General features: G+C 41.3%; 1 protein-coding gene across 3 annotated transcripts in view; it reads right to left on the reverse strand.

Moving 5' to 3' along the window:
• The window catches only part of METTL25 (methyltransferase like 25), a 110,715-nt gene that overhangs the window by 63,605 nt on the left and 24,575 nt on the right, over positions 1-22,535 (reverse strand). For all 3 annotated transcript variants that reach the window (XM_066257564.1, XM_066257563.1, XM_066257562.1), the window contains exons 4-5: positions 18,342-18,941; positions 15,341-15,488 (exon numbers count right to left, since the gene is read on the reverse strand). In XM_066257564.1, coding sequence (XP_066113661.1) covers positions 15,341-15,488; positions 18,342-18,941 — 748 coding nt within the window. The remainder of the gene's footprint in view (positions 1-15,340; positions 15,489-18,341; positions 18,942-22,535) is intronic.

The raw sequence follows: 22,535 nt of genomic DNA on the forward strand, positions 1-22,535 counted from the left end.
GTATTTCCCCACAAGGATTTGAATTTGCCTCTACGTGGAGCTGACTGAAGACGGCTTTATTTCATTCAAGGTCTTAGTTTGGTATGGACTTCTCAGGATCAGCGCCTTCGCCATGGAGAAGCCCAGCAGTTGTCTTTACATTGCAGGTGACAAGCATTTGCCGCAGGACACTGCCTGCAACCTATGGCTCTGCCTTCCCTGCTCTGGTTTCAACTCCGCTCCCTCATTCTTCCCCTTCTCTCCTTTTAACTCTTTGCTTTTGATTTTTCTTGACCCACAGAGAATTTCTTTATTTTTTTGTGGACTCAGCAATGCTTACAAAAATATACATTCTAAGTTAGCCAGGATCTAGCTAAACTGTAGTAGGAGGGTTTCTCAGAAGAAATCACATCCCCACAGTGCTGAAATGGAAGTCAAATACATGCTTTTTGAAAAGAGAAATCATGATTTATTCCACTACATCCTCCAAATTTCCAGCACTAAAAGCCCATAGCAAATAGAAAAATTAATAAAATATATATTTATGATATAGAAAATACTGTTAAGTCTTCACTGAAAAGACAGCAATGGCAATGTTGCAAAGATGGGATTACAGTGGTCCCTTGTCTATTGTGGGGGTTAGGTTCCAGAACCCCTGCGATAGGCAAAAATCCATGAAGTAGCGACCTTATATTTATTTTATTATTTATATATATTTTAAGGCTTTATAAACCCTCCCCACACTCTTATAAACCTTTCCCATACTCTTATAAACACTGTCTATGCTCTTAAACACTTTCTACACTCTTAAACCTATGTAAAATCCCGCGATACAGCAAAAAATTCGCGATACAAAATTAGACATATACAATTTAAAAATTCGCAATACAGTGAGACTGCAAAAAGTGAACTGTGATATGGCGAGGGATGACTGTAATTCAACCTCCAGATACCTTTGTAGGTAAGGAGACTCTAAGTTTAAAGCAATGATGGGGGTTGGGGGACTAGAAAAAGATGAGGGAATTAAGCAAAAAACAAAACAAAAAAACCCAAAAAACAGACACAGACAATACTGTGGGGACTGCAGGAGGGAAAGGGGGTGGGGGAAGGGGGAAGAGGGTAGAGAGATAGACAGTGATGGAGGGACACTTGACTTGGGGTGGTGAACACACGATGCAATGTACAGATAGTGTATTGTAGAGTTGTGTAGCATCTGAAACCTGTATAATTTTATTAACCAATGTCACCTTAATAATTTCAATAAAAAAATTAAAAAAGAAATTTAAAGCAATGAAACCAACTGTCAATCCTCAGAGACAGAGAAGATGACCACATAAGTATTTAGCTTTCTCCCTTAAAATTCCTACTGATACCATAAGTTGAGATATAGTAGCGTAGCTATCATATACCCTAGACAAATTTGTTTGATACAAAAATGGCAGGACCAGATTTAAAGGTGCCATTAAAAGATGATCTGCAGCCCTTCCCTGGTTTAAAAAATAAAAAAAGAAAATGGAGGGATCTTTGGGGGAATTGCCTTAATGTCCTGTAATACATTAAGGCTGGGAATAAACAGGAAGGTAGCCTAACAGCTTTCAAGCATTACATCATTTCTATTTGACTATGCTGATCTGCAGTATTTTGGAAAGCACCAATAGTACGACAAGGCTCCCTGGCATTGGGCTGGGAGGAGGTGAAGAAAGACCAAGCACAAATCTATTCCCTGACAAGGGCTGCTCCTAGAAGGGGCTCCTAATAAGGTCAGGGATACTATCTGATGTGACTCTGGAGGGTCCCAACTCTTCATCTACCCCTCCTGCACTCCTAAGACTCTGAAATGATTAGATCAGCAGTCCTATCCAATGGCTTTAGGTGACCCCTGTGTTTTGGTTGTTTGACCCCCGCCAGGGTCGTGACCCACAGGTTGAGAACTGCTGGATTAGATAAATTTACAGGAAGAGTAAAATTACCTTTCCTCCCTTGGACTGGGCCTGCAGGACACAGAGTACTACCACCAATTTCTGACAGAGAACACACTAGCATCAACAAATACATACAGAGGACCAAGTTGGGGGGCAGAGAAAAACAAGTGATGCTCTTGCCTTATGTTCAGTTTTAAGAACAACAAGACCAACAAAAAGTTCAGAAAACCCTCTAGGAGACATGCTCCTCATGCCTAGTTTTTGAGAACTCTGTCTCATATCCATTACTCTATATAGGGAATTACTGTAACTAATTTAGATTTAGATTCACCTATTTCTGCAGCGACAGCAGGGCTCAGTCTTCCCAATAACCGATGCCTGAACAAAACCATAGTTCAGTTAGGAATAAAAGATATATAGATCTGAATAGGTACACTGTGTTTCCTATAGCATGTTTCTAACGTTTCTGGGCAAAACCACCAAAATAAATCCCCCAACTTGTAGGGCATGAAATAATGTATAAGTATTGAAAAAATAATTATGATAATAATCAATGTGAAGACAAAACAATGAAACATGTCAAGCTTGGAAAAATATATATTCTATAAAGCACTGCAATAAAACGGTTTCTGGTATTTCTTGTTCTCCTAGGAACTACCGGCTCATAATGTATAAATATTTAAAAGCAGTTTTTAAAACATATGGTATAACTTCAGTATTCATAACGGCTCAGAAAGCTTTGAGATCCTTTTGAAAATTGACATTCATGAAAGACCACCTCCATGGTCTACCACAGTGGATTGGGTAAACATATTCATGTAAAACACATAATGTTTACATAGTACATATCATCATAAAACGTTGCAGTGTACATACCAGACTTTTCTAGTATACTATGTTGGACTATTAATAACTCAAATTTACATCCCAAAGGGCAACATTGCCCCAATTCAAACTCCAAAACAGCTGTGCAAACAAAGTGAGGGTGAGGGGCAGGTGTGTAAGATGTGAAGGGAGAGACACATGACATACTTGAGCATTCAGAGATATAACTCCATGGCACCTCGTGCTGGATATATGACAGGAAATATGCTAAGCCTGTGCCTTCAAACATCTGGCCTTATAAGTTAGTTAAATATAATGATCAAACTGTATAGTGGTAGATTTCTATTTTAGTAAGGAATACTAGTACTATATAATATATAGGGGTGGGCAGAAGTAGGCGTATAGGTGTGAGTATGTGAAACAGTTTATTCTTGTACTATTACTTATTAATTGTATTATTTCCTACATGAACAACTGTAAACCTACTTTTGCCCACCTTGTGTGTTGTATAAAACACCAGACTACATCCATATTCCATCTATCCAAAGAGTCACTGCTAAACAGTCCAGAACAGATTGCACTGTTGGCTTCATACACATACAGACACACACCTATTCATCAATACAGTTAAGCTGTCAAAATTCTAGTGATACAATTATCTTGGACATTCCTTGTTGGTTCTAGATTTTTTTTCTGCCACTGGTTTTGTCTAGTTTCTAACCCTTAATTGTGCATTTATGACCTGGTGTCCAGCCCTCTATTGTCGCAGAGACAATGACTACTTAGAGACCATATGTAGTGCAACAAGGGACCTAGGGGACTGCCTCACAATCCCCTATCAGGTTTCATGAGACAGCCCTGACCCCCAGTTCCTTACAGGAACTTACTGATACACACAAGATAGAAGCTGTGACAAGAATTAGGAAGTCAGGAAGCAGAGAAGAGAAAGAGGTGAAGAGAATGAGGAAGTCAGGAAAAGGAACTTCTTTAGAGCAGATTAAAGGGCAATGGAGTAGCTCAAATGTCCCCACCTATTGTTTAATAAGAATTGCTAATTCTATTTCTATCCTGCTGCATTAAGCACAGTACTGCCTTCAGTACCTTTGTGGAACCACTGTGGCCTTTGCCTCAAGGCACTGAACTCTGTTCCTGTCTATGTTCCTATTCAGGGCCTCCACACTCTATGTTTGGTCTCCCCAGGTTTTCACTCTGAGCTCTATACCTCAAGGATTTTGGGGAAGCTGTTTACTCTCTCTCTCTGCACTCTGGAATTTGATATGCCCTCTGGGCCCTTCTGGGTTCAGCCTTTGGTGTAAATATGCAAAGTTGTACATAGGTAGAGTCCACATAGTCTTGCATGGGAAAGATTGAAATAACTGTAAATAATCTTGAATATATTTCTACAAATCATCTTCTCGAATTCTGTATTTTTCTTCTTATGAAACCATAATAAATATCCTGTTTTCACCTGAACTGTGGTGGCGCAGTGGATAGGGCGTCAACCTGGAATGCTAAGGCTGATTAAAAACCCTTGGGCTTGCTTGGTCAAGGAATATATGGGAGTTGATGCTTCTCGCCCCTCCCCCATCTCTCTCTCTCTCTCTCTCACACACTCTTTCTCCTCTCTATGATGAATAAATAAAAATTTTAAAAAATTCTGTTTTTAACCATGTTGTTCATCAAAATTATCTATAAATCTTCTAAAATTACTTATATTCAAAAGATTATACATCAGGTCAGAAAGCAGGCCCTACATAGTGAAATTAATATATTTGATTCAGAGGGGCAACTGGAGTTGAAAAATGCCGTTTATAAAAATTGCAAAAGATGGTTCATATCTCTTCTTTTACTATAGCCAAGTTCAGCCAAAACAAAAAAGGAAATAGGGTTGTGAGAAAGAGAGAAATGATAAGTTATCTTTCCTACCTTGTTTTTGAGATGAAAAAAAATGTGGCAGTCCAAAGCAAGGCAAAACTGCAGCATAAACTGAGGTTGTTTTTGTTATTTCTATGACTTAGCTACATTTTTTTTCTCCTATCTTTTGGTTGTTCAGCTCTTTTCTCAAATTCCAAAATATTTGAAGGTACTCATGTTTATATCTTTCCGTCTAGCTCATCTTATCATCAGTCCTGTTTCTTCCTGCTTAGTTTTGCTTTCCTGACATGCACAACTCCCAACTTTGTTCATTTCAGGTGTGTGTGAGGAAAGCACATAACACTAAGATATTACTATTAACTTTTGCCACTTAAGCCTAGTATATTTACCTGATAATCTCAACGACTGTCAATGGTTAAGATATTTTTGACAAGGAGGCCCTACCATGAATTGACCTTGCCTACAAGAATGGGAACGGAGGTTTTGTAGTGGCCAGTCACTGTTTCCCACACCTTTCCAGCACTTTTCTTCTCGGAATCCCAGGACCAAATATGCCCTATGAACTCTGCCGTAGTAAACTACAGCAACTTCCACCCTGGAGAAGAGAAGGTGAAAGTGCCTCTGCCCAGGCCAGATCTAAGGTTGATGCTTGATAATCTGTTAACTGAGCAGCTTCCATTTCAAGTGGAAAAACGTGGAGGTCTTTTTTCAACAAAAATTTCCCAGAAGTTCAGAGAAACAGTGACTGTGGAAGGCAAAGAAAAGGAAACTTGATTTTTAATACTTATCATCTCATGCCTTTGTGTGTCTGTAACACTCTTCCCAGTTCTTTGTCTGATTAACTTCTACTGATCTTCAAAGACACCACACAAGAATCTAGTGTGTACATATATGTAAAGCCAGCAGGCAGGGCCAGGGCCACCATCAGAGCAGCCCGGCCCTTGCAGGTTCGCATTGGATTCGGACAGTCGGTAAAGAAACAGCGGAGCCAAAACTGGTGGGCCATAGTCTTTAATCTAGCTTGCACCCGGCGGGCAAGTAAAAATACACACTGGGCTCCAAAACCCAGTCACATTCAGTGCTCACAAAGCTACTGATTTGTCCGAGTTTCCTAGAATCAAAGGTTTCTAGCTCACCAGCCTTATTCTCCTCAGTTCCCCATCTCCTTCCTTATCCCAGATACAAACTCTACACAAACTGGCATCTCACTCAGCACTCCGCCATCTTGGCTGCTTTTCCTGGCCTTCTCCACGTGGCCTCCTCCCGCTGCTGGCTCTATTCTCTCTGCTCTCTCATGCTAACCTCAGGAACCAAGAGAGCAAAATCCCGTTTTGCCCCCACTTTATTTATTTTTTTTTATTTATTTTTTTTTTGCATTTTTTTTTCTGAAGCTGGAAACAGGGAGAGACAGTCAGACAGACTCCCGCATGCGCCCGACCGGGATCCACCCGGCACGCCCACCAGGGGGCGACGCTCTGCCCATCCTGGGCGTTGCCATGTTGCGACCCTCCTGGGTGTCGCCATGTTGCGACCAGAGCCACTCTAGCGCCTGGGGCAGAGGCCACAGAGCCATCCCCAGCGACCGGGCCATCTTTGCTCCAATGGAGCCTTGGCTGCGGGAGGGGAAGAGAGAGACAGAGAGGAAGGCGCGGCGGAGGCGTGGAGAAGCAAATGGGCGCTTCTCCTATGTGCCCTGGCCGGAAATCGAACCCGGGTCCTCCGCACGCTAGTTGCCCCCACTTTATACTGTAGCTTCACAACCTCTAATCCAATATACAAAGTAGGGAAGTCTCCAACCCAAAGTCACCTTCTGAGGCATGATTGGATTGCACCACCCCACATCAAAAAGGGTAGGAAAGGCTTAATCCCAAAACCAAGCCCCAGGCTACAAGGATTCCGCCTGCCTTTAGCCCACCCCAACACACATTAATATCACCTGGGCGACGGCTTCCTCGTGTTATCTTTAACAAAGTGAGCATAATACATTTTATCTGTCCAACAATATATATGTTTATTCTTTCCTGGAAAGATACACAGGAAACCAAAAGTATGGGTTGGGGAATTTACTATTTATTTTTGTTTTACATATCTTTTAATATTATTTAAATTTTCTATTCTAAGTGATTTTTTACAAATCAAAAATGTTACTAACAGAGATTATCTGGATTCCTGCGATTAAGGGCTATTTTTACATCCCTTAAGGGTGAAGATGGGGCATCATACATTTTTATATCACCCTGCTTAGCACAATGTGCGACATAGCTGATATTCAATAACGTTTGTTGAACTGAACTTTGCTGTTCATCTATTTGTTTTATTGTTCTTCTTTCCCAAATTAGTTTTTAAAAGCCCCTTTCCCACCTCCCTTTATTATACATAATAGTGCCAAGTACACTGTCTTTTATCTTCCAGTAGTATGAAATGCAGCTGCCAACGCAGCAACCATGATTTTTATTTTCTATTTCTAGTTACTGGTTCAAGAGTGAGGATCTGCCACACGGTGGGAAGTACTGAAATGGGGCCTGAGGCCTGACGACACCGTGCGGTGGCTGCAAGGGCCCAGCAGGACTGCGAAGGTACCACCTAGAGAGGAGAGAAGGGCTTTTGGAAGGGGAAGGCATCGTTAGGGGCAGGATGGTAATGAGGAAAGAAGGTAGCAGGCAGCAGAAGTTAAATATTTTATACTGCATGTTGGTCAAATAAGTTTGTAAACATGATGTATATGTTTGCTCGCTTGTGACTTATAGTGGGTGTGGGGGACAGGCTATAAGCAGGCCAGGCTGTTGTAGCCTGAGGTTTGGTTTTGGGACTAAGCTTTTCCCCACACCCTTGACTGATTGTATGATCTGGGTGGTGCACTCTCATGAGGAATCCAATTATGCCTTGGATAAGTGACTTTGTATTGGAGACTTCCTTGTTTGTATATTGGATTAAGGGATTTTGGTTTTCTACACTATAAAGTGGGACAGACCAGGAGCTCAGACACACAGTTCCTGCTATCACAATTGCAGGGGCTCCCCTGATCCCTTGCCCTTCATGGGAAGAGCTGGTTTTCTGCTTTTCCCTTGTCTTCTTTTGTGGTTTGCCTGTCTTGGTGAGACACCAATAAATAGGATGGCCCCCCATCCTCTGACTCCGCCATTTCTTTATCGCCTGCCCGAATCCAATGGGAACCTGCATGTGAATGGTCACGATGACGGCTCCTGGTCTTACAACTGGCGTAGTTTCCGGCAGGATTCAGAGATTGGTATGGAGCCACCACCCTTGATGGGTGGGATAGAGTACTGGTTGCTGCTCTGGCTCCCCATGGCTGTCCTTTTAGGGGCCATGGGCTACATGTTTTTTACTCAAGAGGAAACTGCCCGAGGTCAAAAGCTTCAGCATGAATTGCAAACAGAACGGCAGAAAAGGCTGGAACTGGAGCGAGCACTGGAGAAGGAATTACGGGTTCGAGAGTTGCAGTTTACCCTGGAAGCTGAACGTCTTCACCGGGAGTTGTTGGAGAAACAACTCCGGATTCAAGAGCTCGAGTCTCAGCTTCTGGCCAAAAGCCAGCAGCCACAGGAGCCTAAACGGTCACCAAAGGAGCAGCAGCATCCGTGCCGGTGGATTGGCTTTGAGTCAGCGGGAGCAGGCGCTTGCGACTCCTCTTCTGAGGATGAGAAGGTTCAGGCTGAAGCTGCCATACGCACACTGAGAGCCCGACCAGTTGTCGCCAAGAAGGTAAAAACCCAGCAACAAAGAGTCCCTCAGGGGCAGCCACAACCTCCTGCCCAGGTAATGGAACACTCTGTGGTCCGGCCCTATACCCAGGCAGAGCTGATGGAGTTGGGGGCACAATTAGGCAGAAACCTACTGAATCCCTGGTAGCCTGGTTACTACGATTATGGGATATAGGGGTGGATGGCATCATGCTCTCCGGAACAGAGATGGAGAAATTGGCCGCCATTACCACACACTCTTCCTTGAGGCAGCGTCTTCAGAACTGCCATGGCAACCCAGGAGACCATACCCTATTAGAATGGGTGATGGCTGCCATTCGTATGGTCTGGCAGAATGCTGGAGAACTGCCGGGGGGCAATGAGTCGGTGGCAGTGCTACAGTGAGTTAGTAAAGGTCCTTCGAGAACTAGGTATGAAGAATGCTGTTTTCAACCCTGGGTCTCGTGGGCCAGACGAAGAAGTGTTTACGGCCAAAATGAGGGAATTTGTCCTTGCTAGCGCCCCGTCAGCCCTTTTTGGGTCACTTGTGGCTATCTTGGGCCCCTATGTGGGGCAGCCCATCAATGCAGTTACACAGATGGTAGCAGATTTGGGAGAGCTGGAGGCCGCTCGGGATCATAAAGCAGTGAGGGCTGCTGCCTATGTTTCCCCCCCAACTAACAAGGGAAACGGGCCTGTAAAGGTTACCCGAATGCAGATGTGGGTAGACTTGATTGCGGCTGGAGCAGATAAAGGGAAATTGGATGGCCAGTCTAATAAAATTCTTTTGGAGCTTTGGCGGCAGCTTAAACCAGAACAGAAGTTCCAGCCACTGAGACGAAAGGCCCCAGCAGCTACCAATAAAACGTTTGGTGCGCGCACAGCTTGGTTACAAGATTATATGATAGAGACAGCCGAGGGAGAGGGGAACTCCCAAGACCCATTGTACCAGTTTGAATAGGAAAAAGGCCGAGGGACCCGTCTAACGGGGATGGGCGGGGACCGGAGGCCACATGTGGAACTGGCTATCCACTGGTCCCCTTCCAACGTACAACAGGTGTTGGCCTTGGTGGATACAGGTGCAGAATGTTCCCTTCTCTATGGAAACCCAGAGCGGTTTGCTGGGACCCCAGTGGCCATTGACGGTTATGGGGGCCAAACTGTCCAAGTGAAGCCAATAACTATTCCATTGGGTATAGGGAGACTGCCTCCTAAGCCATATAAGGTGTATGTATCTCCTATTCCTGAATATATTTTGGGGGTAGATGTCTTGCAAGGACTGTGGTTGGAAACTACAGCTGGGGAGTTCCGGCTGCGGATCAGGGTTGTGAAGGCAGTATTGCGGGGACATGCATCACATTCCCCTTTGCAATTACCCATCCCTCGGCGTGTGACTAACACCAAGCAGTACCGCCTGCCAGGTAGTTATGGAGAAGTCACAGGGACAATCCTTGAACTAGAAAAGGTGGGGATCATCCGGCCAGCACACAGTCCTTACAACTCCCCAGTATGGCCTGTGCGCAAAGCAGATGGAACCTGGAGAATGACAGTAGATTACAGGGAACTTAATAAAGTTGTTCCCCCTTTGCACGCTGCTGTTCCCTCGATAGCTAACATGATGGATCGGCTAAGCCATGAGTTGGGGACATACCACTTTGTGGCAGACTTGGCCAATGCTTTTTTCTCTATTGATATAGCCGCAGAGTCAAGACCAATTTGCCTTCAGTTGGGAAGGGAGACAATGGACCTTTACAGTGTTACCCCAGGGCTATTTGCATAGCCCCACCTTGTGCCATGGGCTGGTGGCTGCTGACCTGGCTAAATGGAAACAGCCAGAGGTAGTCCGCATGTACCATTATATTGATGATATTATGCTAACTAGTGATTCTCTTTCAGAATTGGAGCAAGCAGTCCCTACCCTGCTATCCCATTTGAAAGCATGTGGCTGGGCAGTTAACGAGAACAAATTACAAGGACCTGGGTTATCTGTTAAATTCTTGGGAGTTGTCTGGTCGGGTAAGACAAAAGTTATCCCTGACGCAGTTATAGATAAGATTCAAGCATACCCCGTGCCCACTACGGTAAAACAGTTACAGGAATTCTTAGGTTTGTTGGGGTATTGGCGAGCATTTATACCGCATTTGGCTCAGTTACTACGCCCCTTGTACAACCTTATTCGAAAGGGGGTTCGCTGGGATTGGACTGAGCAGGCTCAAGGTTCATTTGCAGCTGCTAAGAGAGCTGTCAAGGTGGCACAGGCCTTGAATGTGTTTGATCCTGCCAGGCCCTGTGAGCTGGATGTTCATGTAACCTCGGAGGGGTTTGGATGGGGCTTGTGGCAGCGGACAGAGCGCCTACGGCAACCTATTGGATTTTGGTCCCAATTGTGGAAAGGTGCTGAAGTTCATTACTCATTAGTAGAGAAGCAGCTGGCAGCTGTGTATGCTGCCCTCCTGGCAACTGAGAGTATTACAACCACAACACCAGTTACAGTCAAAACAACATACCCTATAGCTGGATGGGTGAGAGATTGGGCAACTAAACCACGTAGTGGTATGGCCCAAATGTCTACCCTGGCCAAGTGGGGTGCCTATCTGCAACAACGCTGTGCTCTTAGCACCAGCCCATTGAGGGCAGAACTGCAGGAGGTCTTGGGTCCAGTCACCTATGTGACCTTAGAGTCAGGTGCAACTGGGGCTCAGGAGGCAGAACCTGAGGTCAGTCCTTACCAGGAGGGGCGGGTGCCCATCCCTGAAGATGCCTGATATACTGATGGTTCCAGCAGGGGCCAACCTGCCAAATGGACGGCTATCGCCTTCCATCCGGCCACTGAGACTATTTGGATGGACACGGGTACAGGCCAAAGCAGCCAATGGGCAGAATTAAGAGCTGTTTGGCTAGTTGCCCATAATGAACCTTCACCTCTGGTGATCTGTACTGACAGTTGGGCTGTCTATCGTGGACTGACCCTTTGGATTGCTACTTGGCACATTAACCAGTGGATGGTAATGCACCGTCCATTATGGGGTCAGGCTATGTGGCAGGACTTATGGGAAATAGGACACCAGAAGCAGGTGACAGTATATCATGTCACAGGGCATGCCCCTCTAGCCCATCCTGGGAATGATGAGGCAGATACGTTGGCAAGGGTGCGATGGTTGGAGACTGCACCTGCAGGTGATGTGGCACAGTGGCTCCACCGGCGCCTGCTCCATGCAGGACAGAAAACTATGTGGGCTACGGTTAAGGCTTGGAACTTGCCTGTGTCCTATGCAGAGGTACTTGCAGCCTGTGAGCAATGTGCAGTATGTTCCAAGGAACACCCTCGGAGACCACTGGTGTCACCTGGACAGATCCAGAGGGGTCATGTCCCACTGACACGATGGCAGATAGACATCATTGGACCCTTACCAAAGTCAGAAGGGTACCAGTATGCAGTCACTTGTGTAGATACTGCCACCGGGCTGCTTGCTGCTTACCCCGCTTGTAACCCTGACCAGAGGGCAGTCATACAGGCTCTGGACCGCCTGAGTGCTGCATACGGGCGACCGCTGGTCCTTGAAAGTGACAATGGTACCCACTTCACTGGTTCAACGGTGAGGCAATGGGCTCAAAAGCTGGGGGTGGACTGGAAGTACCATGTTCCCTACCACCCCCAGGCTGCTGGTATCATTGAGCGTTATAATGGACTCTTAAAGCAGGGACTGCGACAGGAGGGGGGCACCGGCTCTCTTACTGGATGGACACGCCGCTTATGGACAGTACTTCGGATCTTGAATGAGCGACCTCGACGGGGAAGCCTAGCTCCAGTAGAGGCCCTCCTGCATCGGACAGCTGCCCCTATTCAGTTGCAGAAACGCACTAAGGACATTTTACTCAAGCCAGGTTTCGGACAGCAGGGCAACGTCCTCTTGCCTGCTCCAACAGCCCTTCTTAAAGGACAACGGCTTCAATGGACTTGGCCCTGGACTGTACAGGCCCCCCATCTGAGATGGGTGGCCTTGTTGGCACCATGGGGAAAGGGGTTAGAGGTGGACCTCCAGTTAACTCCTTGGGCAACCAGCACCTGGCCACCTAAGGTAGAAGTGTATTATCCCTTGAGTGCTCAAGGGGACAGCATTTTGAAGGGCACCTTTGTAATTTCTTTATGGCCAATAATGAGTTCCCCTATTTTACTACACATAGAACCAGCAGATGCTGGTGTATTGGCCAATAAGGTTTGGTACGCCCGCTCAGGGCGGCCTCTGGTGCCAGCTACAGTGCTGTCTGCAGATAAAACTCTGGCCTGTATTCTGCCAGAGGGAAAAGATTTGCCTCTCTTGGTGCCACTGACAGCTCTCTCATTTCGCCCATAGTTTTTGATCTGTTAATCCTATTGCTGTAGTTGGTACTATTTCTGTTTATGCAATGTATCCTACTCTTTGCACAGTGACCATCATGGAAGATGCCTGTGGTTTAGATTGTAAAGCGAGCAAAAGGGGTGGAATGTTGGTCAAATAAGTTTGTAAACATGATGTATATGTTTGCTCGCTTGTGACTTATAGTGGGTGTGGGGGACAGGCTATAAGCAGGCCAGGTTGTTGTAGCCTGAGGTTTGGTTTTGGGACTAAGCTTTTCCCCACACCCTTGACTGATTGTATGATCTGGGTGGTGCACTCTCATGAGAAATCCAATTATGCCTTGGATAAGTGACTTTGTATTGGAGACTTCCTTGTTTGTATATTGGATTAAGGGATTTTGGTTTTCTACACTATAAAGTGGGACAGACCAGGGGCTCAGACACACAGTTCCTGCTATCACAATTGCAGGGGCTCCCCTGATCCCTTGCCCTTCATGGGAAGAGCTGGTTTTCTGCTTTTCCCTTGTCTTCTTTTGTGGTTTGCCTGTCTTGGTGAGACACCAATAAATAGGATGGCCCCCCATCCTCTGACTCCGCCATTTCTTTATCGCCTGCCCGAATCCAATGGGAACCTGCATGTGAATGGTCACGATGACGGCTCCTGGTCTTACACTGCAGGACGCTACCTCTGAATTGAGAGACACACCAATTGTCTACACCTACTCCCAATAGAGCCGATTATTAAAGAAAGTCTTCCATTTCACCGCACCTACAGAAGAGGAAGCTTTTGAACTAAGAATCATACTCCCCTTACATAGAATCTTATGCTATGGTTGTTCTAAAAAAACATTACATGTTTAATATTTTAAAAGTTGTAAAAATGTGATTGTATTGAATATTTTTTTCTTTCTTTTAGGTGGTACAATGGGTATAGCACTGATGCTAAGGTCCCCAGTTCGAAACTCAAGGTTATTTGCATGAGTGCAGCTCACTGGCTTGAGTGTGTGATAATGGACATAATCCCAAAATCACTGGCTTGAGCCCAAAGGTTGCTGGCTTGAAGCCCAAGGTCACTGGCATGAGCCCAAAGGTTGCTGGCTTGAGCAAGGTGTCATTGGCTCTGCTTGAAGCAAATATCAGTAGATGCTTCTCACTCTCACTCCTCCCTCTCTCTTTCTCCTCCTTCCTCTCTCTCTAAGAGAAGGATTGTAATACAGTGTAAATATTTGGGTATATACTTCAGTATTTTTTTCTATTTTCAGTTTCACTATTTTCTTCAAGTTTTTATCTTGAAGATTTTTGTACTTTGAGTTAGAAAAATGAAAAGAAAAACTTACATCCCTCATCTAAATCAAACTATTGTTAACTTTTTGCCAATTTTCTTTCTTTCTCTCACTCTGTAGATCTCTATTCAAAATTTTCCTTTTGTACACCTTTCCTAAAAAATAATCTTACACCACCTTTGCTATCCTGAGGATGACCTGTTCCACCCATATTTCAGTAGAATTACATAATCAAAACTCTTACATCTTAAACACAATTATATAAAAAATTAAAAATTTCATATTTATCTGGATTTTAAAACTGAGAAAAGAACAAAAAACCATACGCACACAACATCCTGGCTTAAAAATCCATAGCAAGGACCACTGGATGCTGATTAAGATTTCAATAAACTAATAGAGAAGAGAATTGCTAATATATATTTTTTTTCTTCATTTTTCCAAAGCTGGAAACGGGGAGGCAGTCAGACAGACTCCCGCATGCGCCCGACCGGGATTCACCTGGCGTTGCTCTGTTGCATCCAGAGCCATTCTAGCGCCTGAGGCAGAGGCCACAGAGCCATCCTCAGTGCCCGGGCCATCTTTGCTCCAATGGAGCCTCGGCTGCGGGAGGGAAAGAGAGAGACAGAGAGGAAGGAGAGGGGGAGGGATGGAGAAGCAGATGGGCGCCTCTCCTGTGTGCCCTGGCCGGGAATCGAACCTGGGACTCCTGCACACCAGGCTGACGCACTACTGCTGAGCCAACCGGCCAGGGCCGAGAATTGCTAATATTAATCGACTAAATAACCATCTACTCTGAACCAGCTCCTCTGAAACCATATCGTTTTAAGAGCTATAACACACAAAAAGAGCCGCTCTGGATGAAGGTACTGGGGATGCTTTAACTCCTGTTATGAACTTTGCTCTTCAGACACCATCTCAGTCCAGGAAGCACAGTCTGAACACCATAATTTTAATGCAATTGTAGTTTTGCAGCTTTTTAAAATCATAGTATGTTGACTCTTCAAAATACAGCAAGAAATTTTTTTTCAAGAAATATCAACTTTCCTTACAAAACAAAAAAAGTTCTAAAAATGAAACCAAGCCTTGCAACTCTATATTAATCAAAAATAACTTTTTACTATTTTAGTAGATGTATACCTTACAAGTATTTTTAAACAGAAGTTCTCTAAAATATGTATCACATAAAATTTTCAAATGTTTGCGGCTTTCAGTATTCGCTAAGACCACGTAATGACCAAACTATATAAGGTGACAGTGCATCAAATTTCAATTGCTATAACATTATAATTGCAAGAATATCAGATATTATTCTAAATGTTAATTCAAAATGACAATGTCAACAACAAAAAACATGGATAAAAAGTAGCCATTATACTGAAATAATGAAATTGTGAGAAATGGGAAACTTTGTACCTTTATGTGGGTTTTCATATTCTTCAGATAAGAGGTGGTAGCAACAACCCACACTGCAAACTCCCTTGATTTCAGAATTGGAAGTAAATATTCGCAGAGTGTTTGGAGCAAGATCACCGCAAGTATGTAGACCTACCATCAAGCAATCCTTTTAAAATGAGAAGAAAAATAAATTTTGGCAATTGAGAAAGGGCTAGAAAGACATTTCAGGTGAAGATTTTAAATGCAGAACAAATTCTACCCAGAAAATATTACTTTTTAAAAAGATTTTTTATAAAAAATAAGCATTCCATTTATGGACAAAATGACTATCATCATTTATCATAACTGACATACTTTTGAGTTGATTTTTCAACTGTGTTTGGGTACTTACCCATTTGAATTTTCCTTTTTCTGTTTTACAACTAATATTTGCTTAACAACTAGCCAAAGTAAAGACTGGACTAATCAGATGTAGCATGCACTACTATGACAAACTTGTGATTTGAGACATATTTATACCTTACTAGTCAATTTTCTTAATTCACTTCTTAACAAATTGCCCATTAAAATTGATAAAAAAAAAACTGTCATAAGTTTACTTAGTTCCTTCCTACATCAGCTATCGCAATTTTATATTCAATATAAAATTTTTTGCTCTAAATTCTATAACATCAATTTTATGTAAACATTCTCCTATGAACTGTCTCAAAGACTAATTGTCATGTATACTCACACTGAATGGATACAGCTGCATATACTCAGGGAATCTGGATCAATAAACCAAGTTTGTTTTAAATCTTCAGTGACTTAATTTCCTCATTTATAAAATGAGGATAATAATGGCACAAGCACTTTGAAAAACTCGGGCAATCTGCCATGAAGTTAAAATATATACTTACTCTATGACCTACAAATCCCACTCTGAGCTAATTATCAAAGAGAAACGAAAACATGTCCACACAATTTAAAAATAGGCAGAGGACCTGAACACACATTTCTCTTAAGAACACATAAAAACGGTCGACAGATATATGAAAAGATGCTCAACTTCAGTAGCTATTAGGGAAATGCAAATCAAAAGTACAATGAGATACTGCCTCATACCTGTTATCAACAAAACAAGTAACAAGTGTTGGAGAGGCTGTGGAGAAGAAGGAACCCTCATTCACTGCTGGTGGGAATGAAACTGGTACGGCCTCTATGGAAAATGGTATGGAGGCTCCTCAAAATTTAAGAATAGAGTTACCATATGACACAGCAGCCCTTCTTTGGGTATGTACCGGAAAATTTTGAAAACATTTATTTGGAAACATACGTATGTTCAGGGCAGCATTATTCACAGTGGCGAGGGCACGGAGACAACCAAAATGTCCTTTGATAAATGACTGGATAGAAATGTGTTTTATATATGTGTATATATATATACACAATGGAATACAGTAGTACAATCATAAAAAACGATGAAATACTGTCAATATAAGCTAGACCTTAAGAATATCATGCTAAGTGAAATCAGTCAGTCAGAAAAAGCTAAGAACCATATGACTTCATATTTATATGGATATAAAACTGAAAGCAACACATGAACAAACAAGATAAATGAAAGTTAATAGACAAGGACAACAGAGGAAAGCAGGGGGAGGAGGAGTCAAGAGCAGAGGGGTCAAATATAACAGTGCTGGAAGAAGATCTGACTTTGGGTGTTGGGCACATATTGCCATATACAGATGATGTATCATTGAAACGTACACTTAAATCTACATAATCTTTGTTAATGTCACCCCAATGAATTTAATTTAAAAAAGAATTTCTGAAAAATTTAATAAGCAGAATATTACAACTTCAAAGGCTACCTTGTTTTACCCCATTCAGGGCACATAGGAGAAGTGACCATCTGTTTTCTCTACCCCTCCCCTTCCCCGTTCTCTTTCTCTCTCTCTTCCCCTCCCATGGCACAAATGGTTGGAGCAAGTTGGCCCAAGGCACAGATGATGGCGCCATGGCCTTGGCTCAGGCACTAAAACAGCTTGGTTGCCCGAGCAACGGAGCAGTGGCCCCAGAAGGGCAGAGCATCACCCGTAGGGGGCTTGCTGGGTGGATCCAGGTCAGGGCTCAGGTGGGAGTCTGTCTGTCTGCCTTCCTGCCTCTCACTTAATAAAAGAAAAAAATGTTATGAAAATATAAAACAAAGAAACAGAAAAAGGCTACCTGGTTTTTAAGACAATGAATGAAGCCAAATGATTTCTTGAAGCTCCTCTACAATATTGTTTTAACACACAATGTTGACTTTAAGAAAGATTCTCTTTCACTTATATAATTTGACAACTTGTAGTTGAGAAAAAATTGAAATTCTTTAAGAATACTCAGAAGCTACATTTGCTTAAAAAATTGCATGTTTGGTTACCAAGGCTAGTATTAAATATAATATTGCCCTAGGACAGTGGTTAGCAAACTCATTGGTCAACAGAGCCAAATATCAACAGTACAATGATTGAAATTTCTTTTGAGAGCCAAGTTTTTTAAACTTAAACTATATAGGTAGGTACATTCCTTACCAAGGTAGCGCCCGCACGGGATATTTTTGAAAGAGCCACACTCAAGGGACCAAAGAGCCACATGTGGCTCACGAGCTGCAGTTTGCCGACCAGGAAACTAGGATATCTCTTTACTTCAAATACAAATTAAAATGTACGAGTTTTCTTGTATTGGAATTTTAACAATCCCTAAATTGCATAATGATAACTTAGCTTACTAGCTCTTGTGCTAGAACTTGTTACATTTAGGAAGCTTGAAATGAATGAAGGGTACTCTATTTTGGCAAACTGTAACTGTCAGATTTTGTACTCTTACAGATTTTGATAGCTGTGAGAATCATAAAACTCTTCATATGATTATCTTAGTGCTTGAGATTAATGTAACTGCATAAGATATGCAGGTTAAGCAAGGTATTATTAAATTTTAATTTTATGTCTTAGAGCAGTTTTATAAATCATATTTAGAAATTCAAGAGTGAAATCACCTCTAGATCTTTAATAATATCATGTAGTTCTGAATCAGCAGTGATAAAAGATGTTAAAGGTGAATATATATTTGATTCATTTGACTTTGATGTTGTTTTTCTTCTCCCTTTATTCTCTTCAGACATTTTATTCTTGGGTATTTGGGATGAAGATGTAGATTCTATGGCATTAATAGGCAAAAGGTCTGTAAGAGAAAAGGCGTTTTCAAAACACAAATTTCCTTCTTGGTGTGAATAAACACGTAGGTTTTCCATTTGTGTTCTGATGTTAGAAATTACAGAGCTCGAAAAATCTGGCAAAAAAGCTGATGTACACATCATTTCTTGGTTCACAGGATTGTTGTTACATGTTCCTTCAATATCTTCTTCATTTTTATTTTGACCTTGCATTTTCTTTTCTTTTGCCATTTTTAATGCCAGTTCACTGACATCTAGTTTTGACTGGGTATGATAGACTTTCCAATGTTTCTTCAATTTCCTGTTTCTCTCTTGAGCTCCATGCGTATTGGTATTTGAGGAATCAATTCCATAAACTTTTAAGCCATACTTCAAGGACAAATAGGAGCTTAAGTAGCCTTTTCCAGAACCTAGATCAATCACCTAAAGAAAAACAGAATGAATTAAAAGATTTTAAATAGTAATAAAAAGCATTCTAGATGTATTTTCTAAGAGAAAGTAAACAGCCTGGCCTGTCGTAGCAGAGCGGATAAAGCACCCCTGGCACACCGAGGTCGCTGGTTTGAAATCTTAGGCTTGCGTGGTCAAAGCACATACGACAAGCAATTAATGAACAACTAAAGAAAAGCAACTGTGAGTTGATTCTTCTCACTACCTCCCCATAAAATCAATAAAATTATTTTTAAAAGAAAGTAAACACAGCCTGACCTGTGGTGGCGCAGTGGATAAAGCGTCGACCTGGAAATGCTGAGGTCACTGGTTCAAAACCCTGGGCTTGCCTGGTCAAGGCACATATGGGAGTTGATGCTTCCAGCTCCTCCCCACCTTCTCTCTCTCTCTGTCTCTCCTCTCTCTCTTTCTCTCTCTGTCTCTCCCTCTCCTCTCTAAAATAAATAAATTAATTAAATTAAAAATTAAAAAAAAGTAAACACATGGTTGTATAGTTTATACAATCTGTTGTGTTTTTTTAATTAATTAATTAATTTATTTTTTACAGAGACAGAGAGTGAGTCAGAGAGAGGGATAGACAGGGACAGACAGACAGGAACGGAGAGAGATGAGAAGCATCAATCATTAGTTTTTCATTGCGCCTTGTAACACCGTAGTGCTTTCTCATATGTGCCTTGACCGCGGGCCTTCAGCAGACCGAGTAACCCCTTGCTAGAGCCAGGGACCTTGGGTTCAAGCTGGTGGGCTTTTTGCTCAAACCAGATGAGCCCGTGCTCAAGCTGGCGACCTTGGGGGTCTCAAACCTGGGTCCTCTGCATCCCAGTCTGACGCTCTATCCACTGCACCACCGCCTGGTCAGGCACAATCTGTTGTTTTATATTTTAATGTTTTGATCTCTATTAAAAACCAACCACTCTCATCATTTTTATTTAACTTTTTAAGAGGTTCTAGACAGTATAAAAAGTCAAGAAAAAAATGGGAAAAATCATGAAAATTGGAAATAAAACTCTTTATTCATAGATACCACATTTTTCGCTCCATAAGACGCACCCCCCCCCCCCCAAAGTGGAGGGGAAAATGTCCATGCATCTTATGGAGCAAAAAAATATGGTATTTTATTAAATATTTTAACACAACATTTGGTTCAGAGTATTTTTTTTTCTTATTTTCCTCCTTAAAACTCTAGGTGTGTCTTATGGTAAGGTGTATCTTATGGAGTGAAAAATACAGTAAAATTCTATTTAAGAAAATCTGAAGAATATACCAAAAGAACTAACATAACAAATGAATTCAGCAATGTGTCAGAATACAGGATTATTAGAAATTAATAATGAACCACCAGAATATACACAATATAGTAGCAAAGAACAGTTAGAAAATAAAATGTAAATCCAACTGAATTAAAATACTGTTAATAATAGAATATCTAGAAATAAAAGAAACAAAGGTTATTAAGATCTCTATACACTGAAAGATATACAACACTGCATAGAGAAAAATTAAAAGATTTAAATTAAAAGATATACCATATTCACAAAACATCAGACTCAATTTTAAGATGGCAATTCCCCCAAACTGACTTGTAGATTCAATGCAATCCTAATAAAAATTCCAGCATATTAAATAAATTGCTAAACTGATATTATAATTTATATGAAAAGGCAAAGTTCCTAGAATAAGCAAAACAATTTTGAAAAAGAATAAGGTTGGAGGATTTATACAATTTGGGAATAAATTTAAAACTACAGTAATCAAACAGTGTAGTGTTAGTATAAAAACAGACATGAGTCAATGAAAAAAACAGAGTTCAGAAATAGTCCCATACTTAAATAGACAATTGATTTTTTTTAAAAATTGCTAAGGTAATTCAATAAAGAAGACAGTGTTTTCAACAAACAGTGCTAATATATCATATAACTGGATGTCTAAATGAAAAAAATGAACTTGCTTGTCATATGCCAAATATAAAATTAATTAAAAGTGAGTCACAGATCTAAATGTAATAGTAAAAATTATTAACTTCTGAAAGTAAATATAGGAAAATCTTTGGGAGGCATTGGGAGAAGCAAAGATTTCTTATGCAGGGTATAAAAAGCATGAACTACAAAAGAAATAATTAAAAAATAGACTTCATTAAAAATTTAAATTTTTGCTACTCAAAATACATAGTTAAAAAGGAAAAGCACTACTGAATGCTGTATTTGCAAATCATTTATCTGACAGATGGTTTGTGTGCAGAATATATATAGTACTCTTATAACTGAATAATAATGCAAGCAATCAAGTAAAAATAGGCAAATTATTTGAAAACACACTTCACAAAATGTCATATAAATGTCTGATATTAAAAGATGCCCAGCATCACTAGTCATCAGGGAAATGCTAACTAAAATCATAATGAGATATGCACAAATGTGATATGGTATAGGCACTTTAAAAAACAATGACAGTTCACCATAAAGTTAAAACATACACTTACTATATAATCTACAAATCCCACTCCGGGTTAATTATCCAAGAGAAATGATAACATGTTCACACAAAGTCTTGTGAATAATCCTAGCAGCCAACTAATGCTAATAACTCAAAGGGCCATGAACTGGTAAATGGAAAAACAAATGGTGGTATAACCATACTAAGGCACAGTCTCCAGCAAGAAAGAGGGACAAAGAGTCAATACACACAACAGAGACACTCAAAAGCTATGTTGTAAAGGAAAGAAGTTAAAAACAAAACATCATTTAAATGATGGTCTAAAAACTATAAACAAATCAGTAGTTCCCTGGGAATGGAGAAGAAAATAACTTGCAAACAGACATGAGGAAAAACTCACTCTCGTAAGAAATATTGTTGATCATCTTGATGGTTATACAACTGCACGATTACCAAATTATCAAATGGAATACCTAGAATTGCAGAATACATTGATAAAACTAAAAATGATAAGAGAAATAAAAATTACCAAGATTATTATATTGCCATGCCTTTTCATAGAAAATAAGTGGAAAATCAGAAATATTATCATAAAAAATTATTACCTAATATTATTATACCTATCTTTAATTCCTAAAATCAGTTAAACCCTGTCATAATTGTGAGCCACTCAAAGAAAACATTCCTATATTTGAAGTAATGCATATCATTAATTAAATCTTTAAAAATTTCAGGGGTCTTGTAACTCAAGTAATTCATAGCTAAGACTTCAATAAATAATGTCCTCTAAATAAGTAATTAGCTTACAAATAATTTCTGATACCCCCTTTTTATGTTAATCTCTGGGCTAGGTATTGTGGGGAACACAGAAGCATACTACAGTGTGTCCGTAAAGTCATGGTGCACTTTTGACCGGTCACAAGAAAGCAACAAAAGACGACAGAAATATGAAATCTGCACCAAATAAAAGGAAAGCCCTCCCAGTTTCTGTAGGATGATGTGGCAGCATGTGCGCATGCGCAGATGATGACATAACACTGTGTATACAGCAGAGCAGCCCACGGCCATGCCAGTTGAGATGTGGATGGTATAAAGGAAAGTTTAGTATGTTCTGTGGCTCGCTAAATTCGATTC

The sequence above is a fragment of the Saccopteryx bilineata genome, chromosome 2 (assembly GCF_036850765.1).
Source record: "Saccopteryx bilineata isolate mSacBil1 chromosome 2, mSacBil1_pri_phased_curated, whole genome shotgun sequence".
In the NCBI taxonomy this organism is placed as follows: Eukaryota; Metazoa; Chordata; class Mammalia; order Chiroptera; family Emballonuridae; genus Saccopteryx; species Saccopteryx bilineata.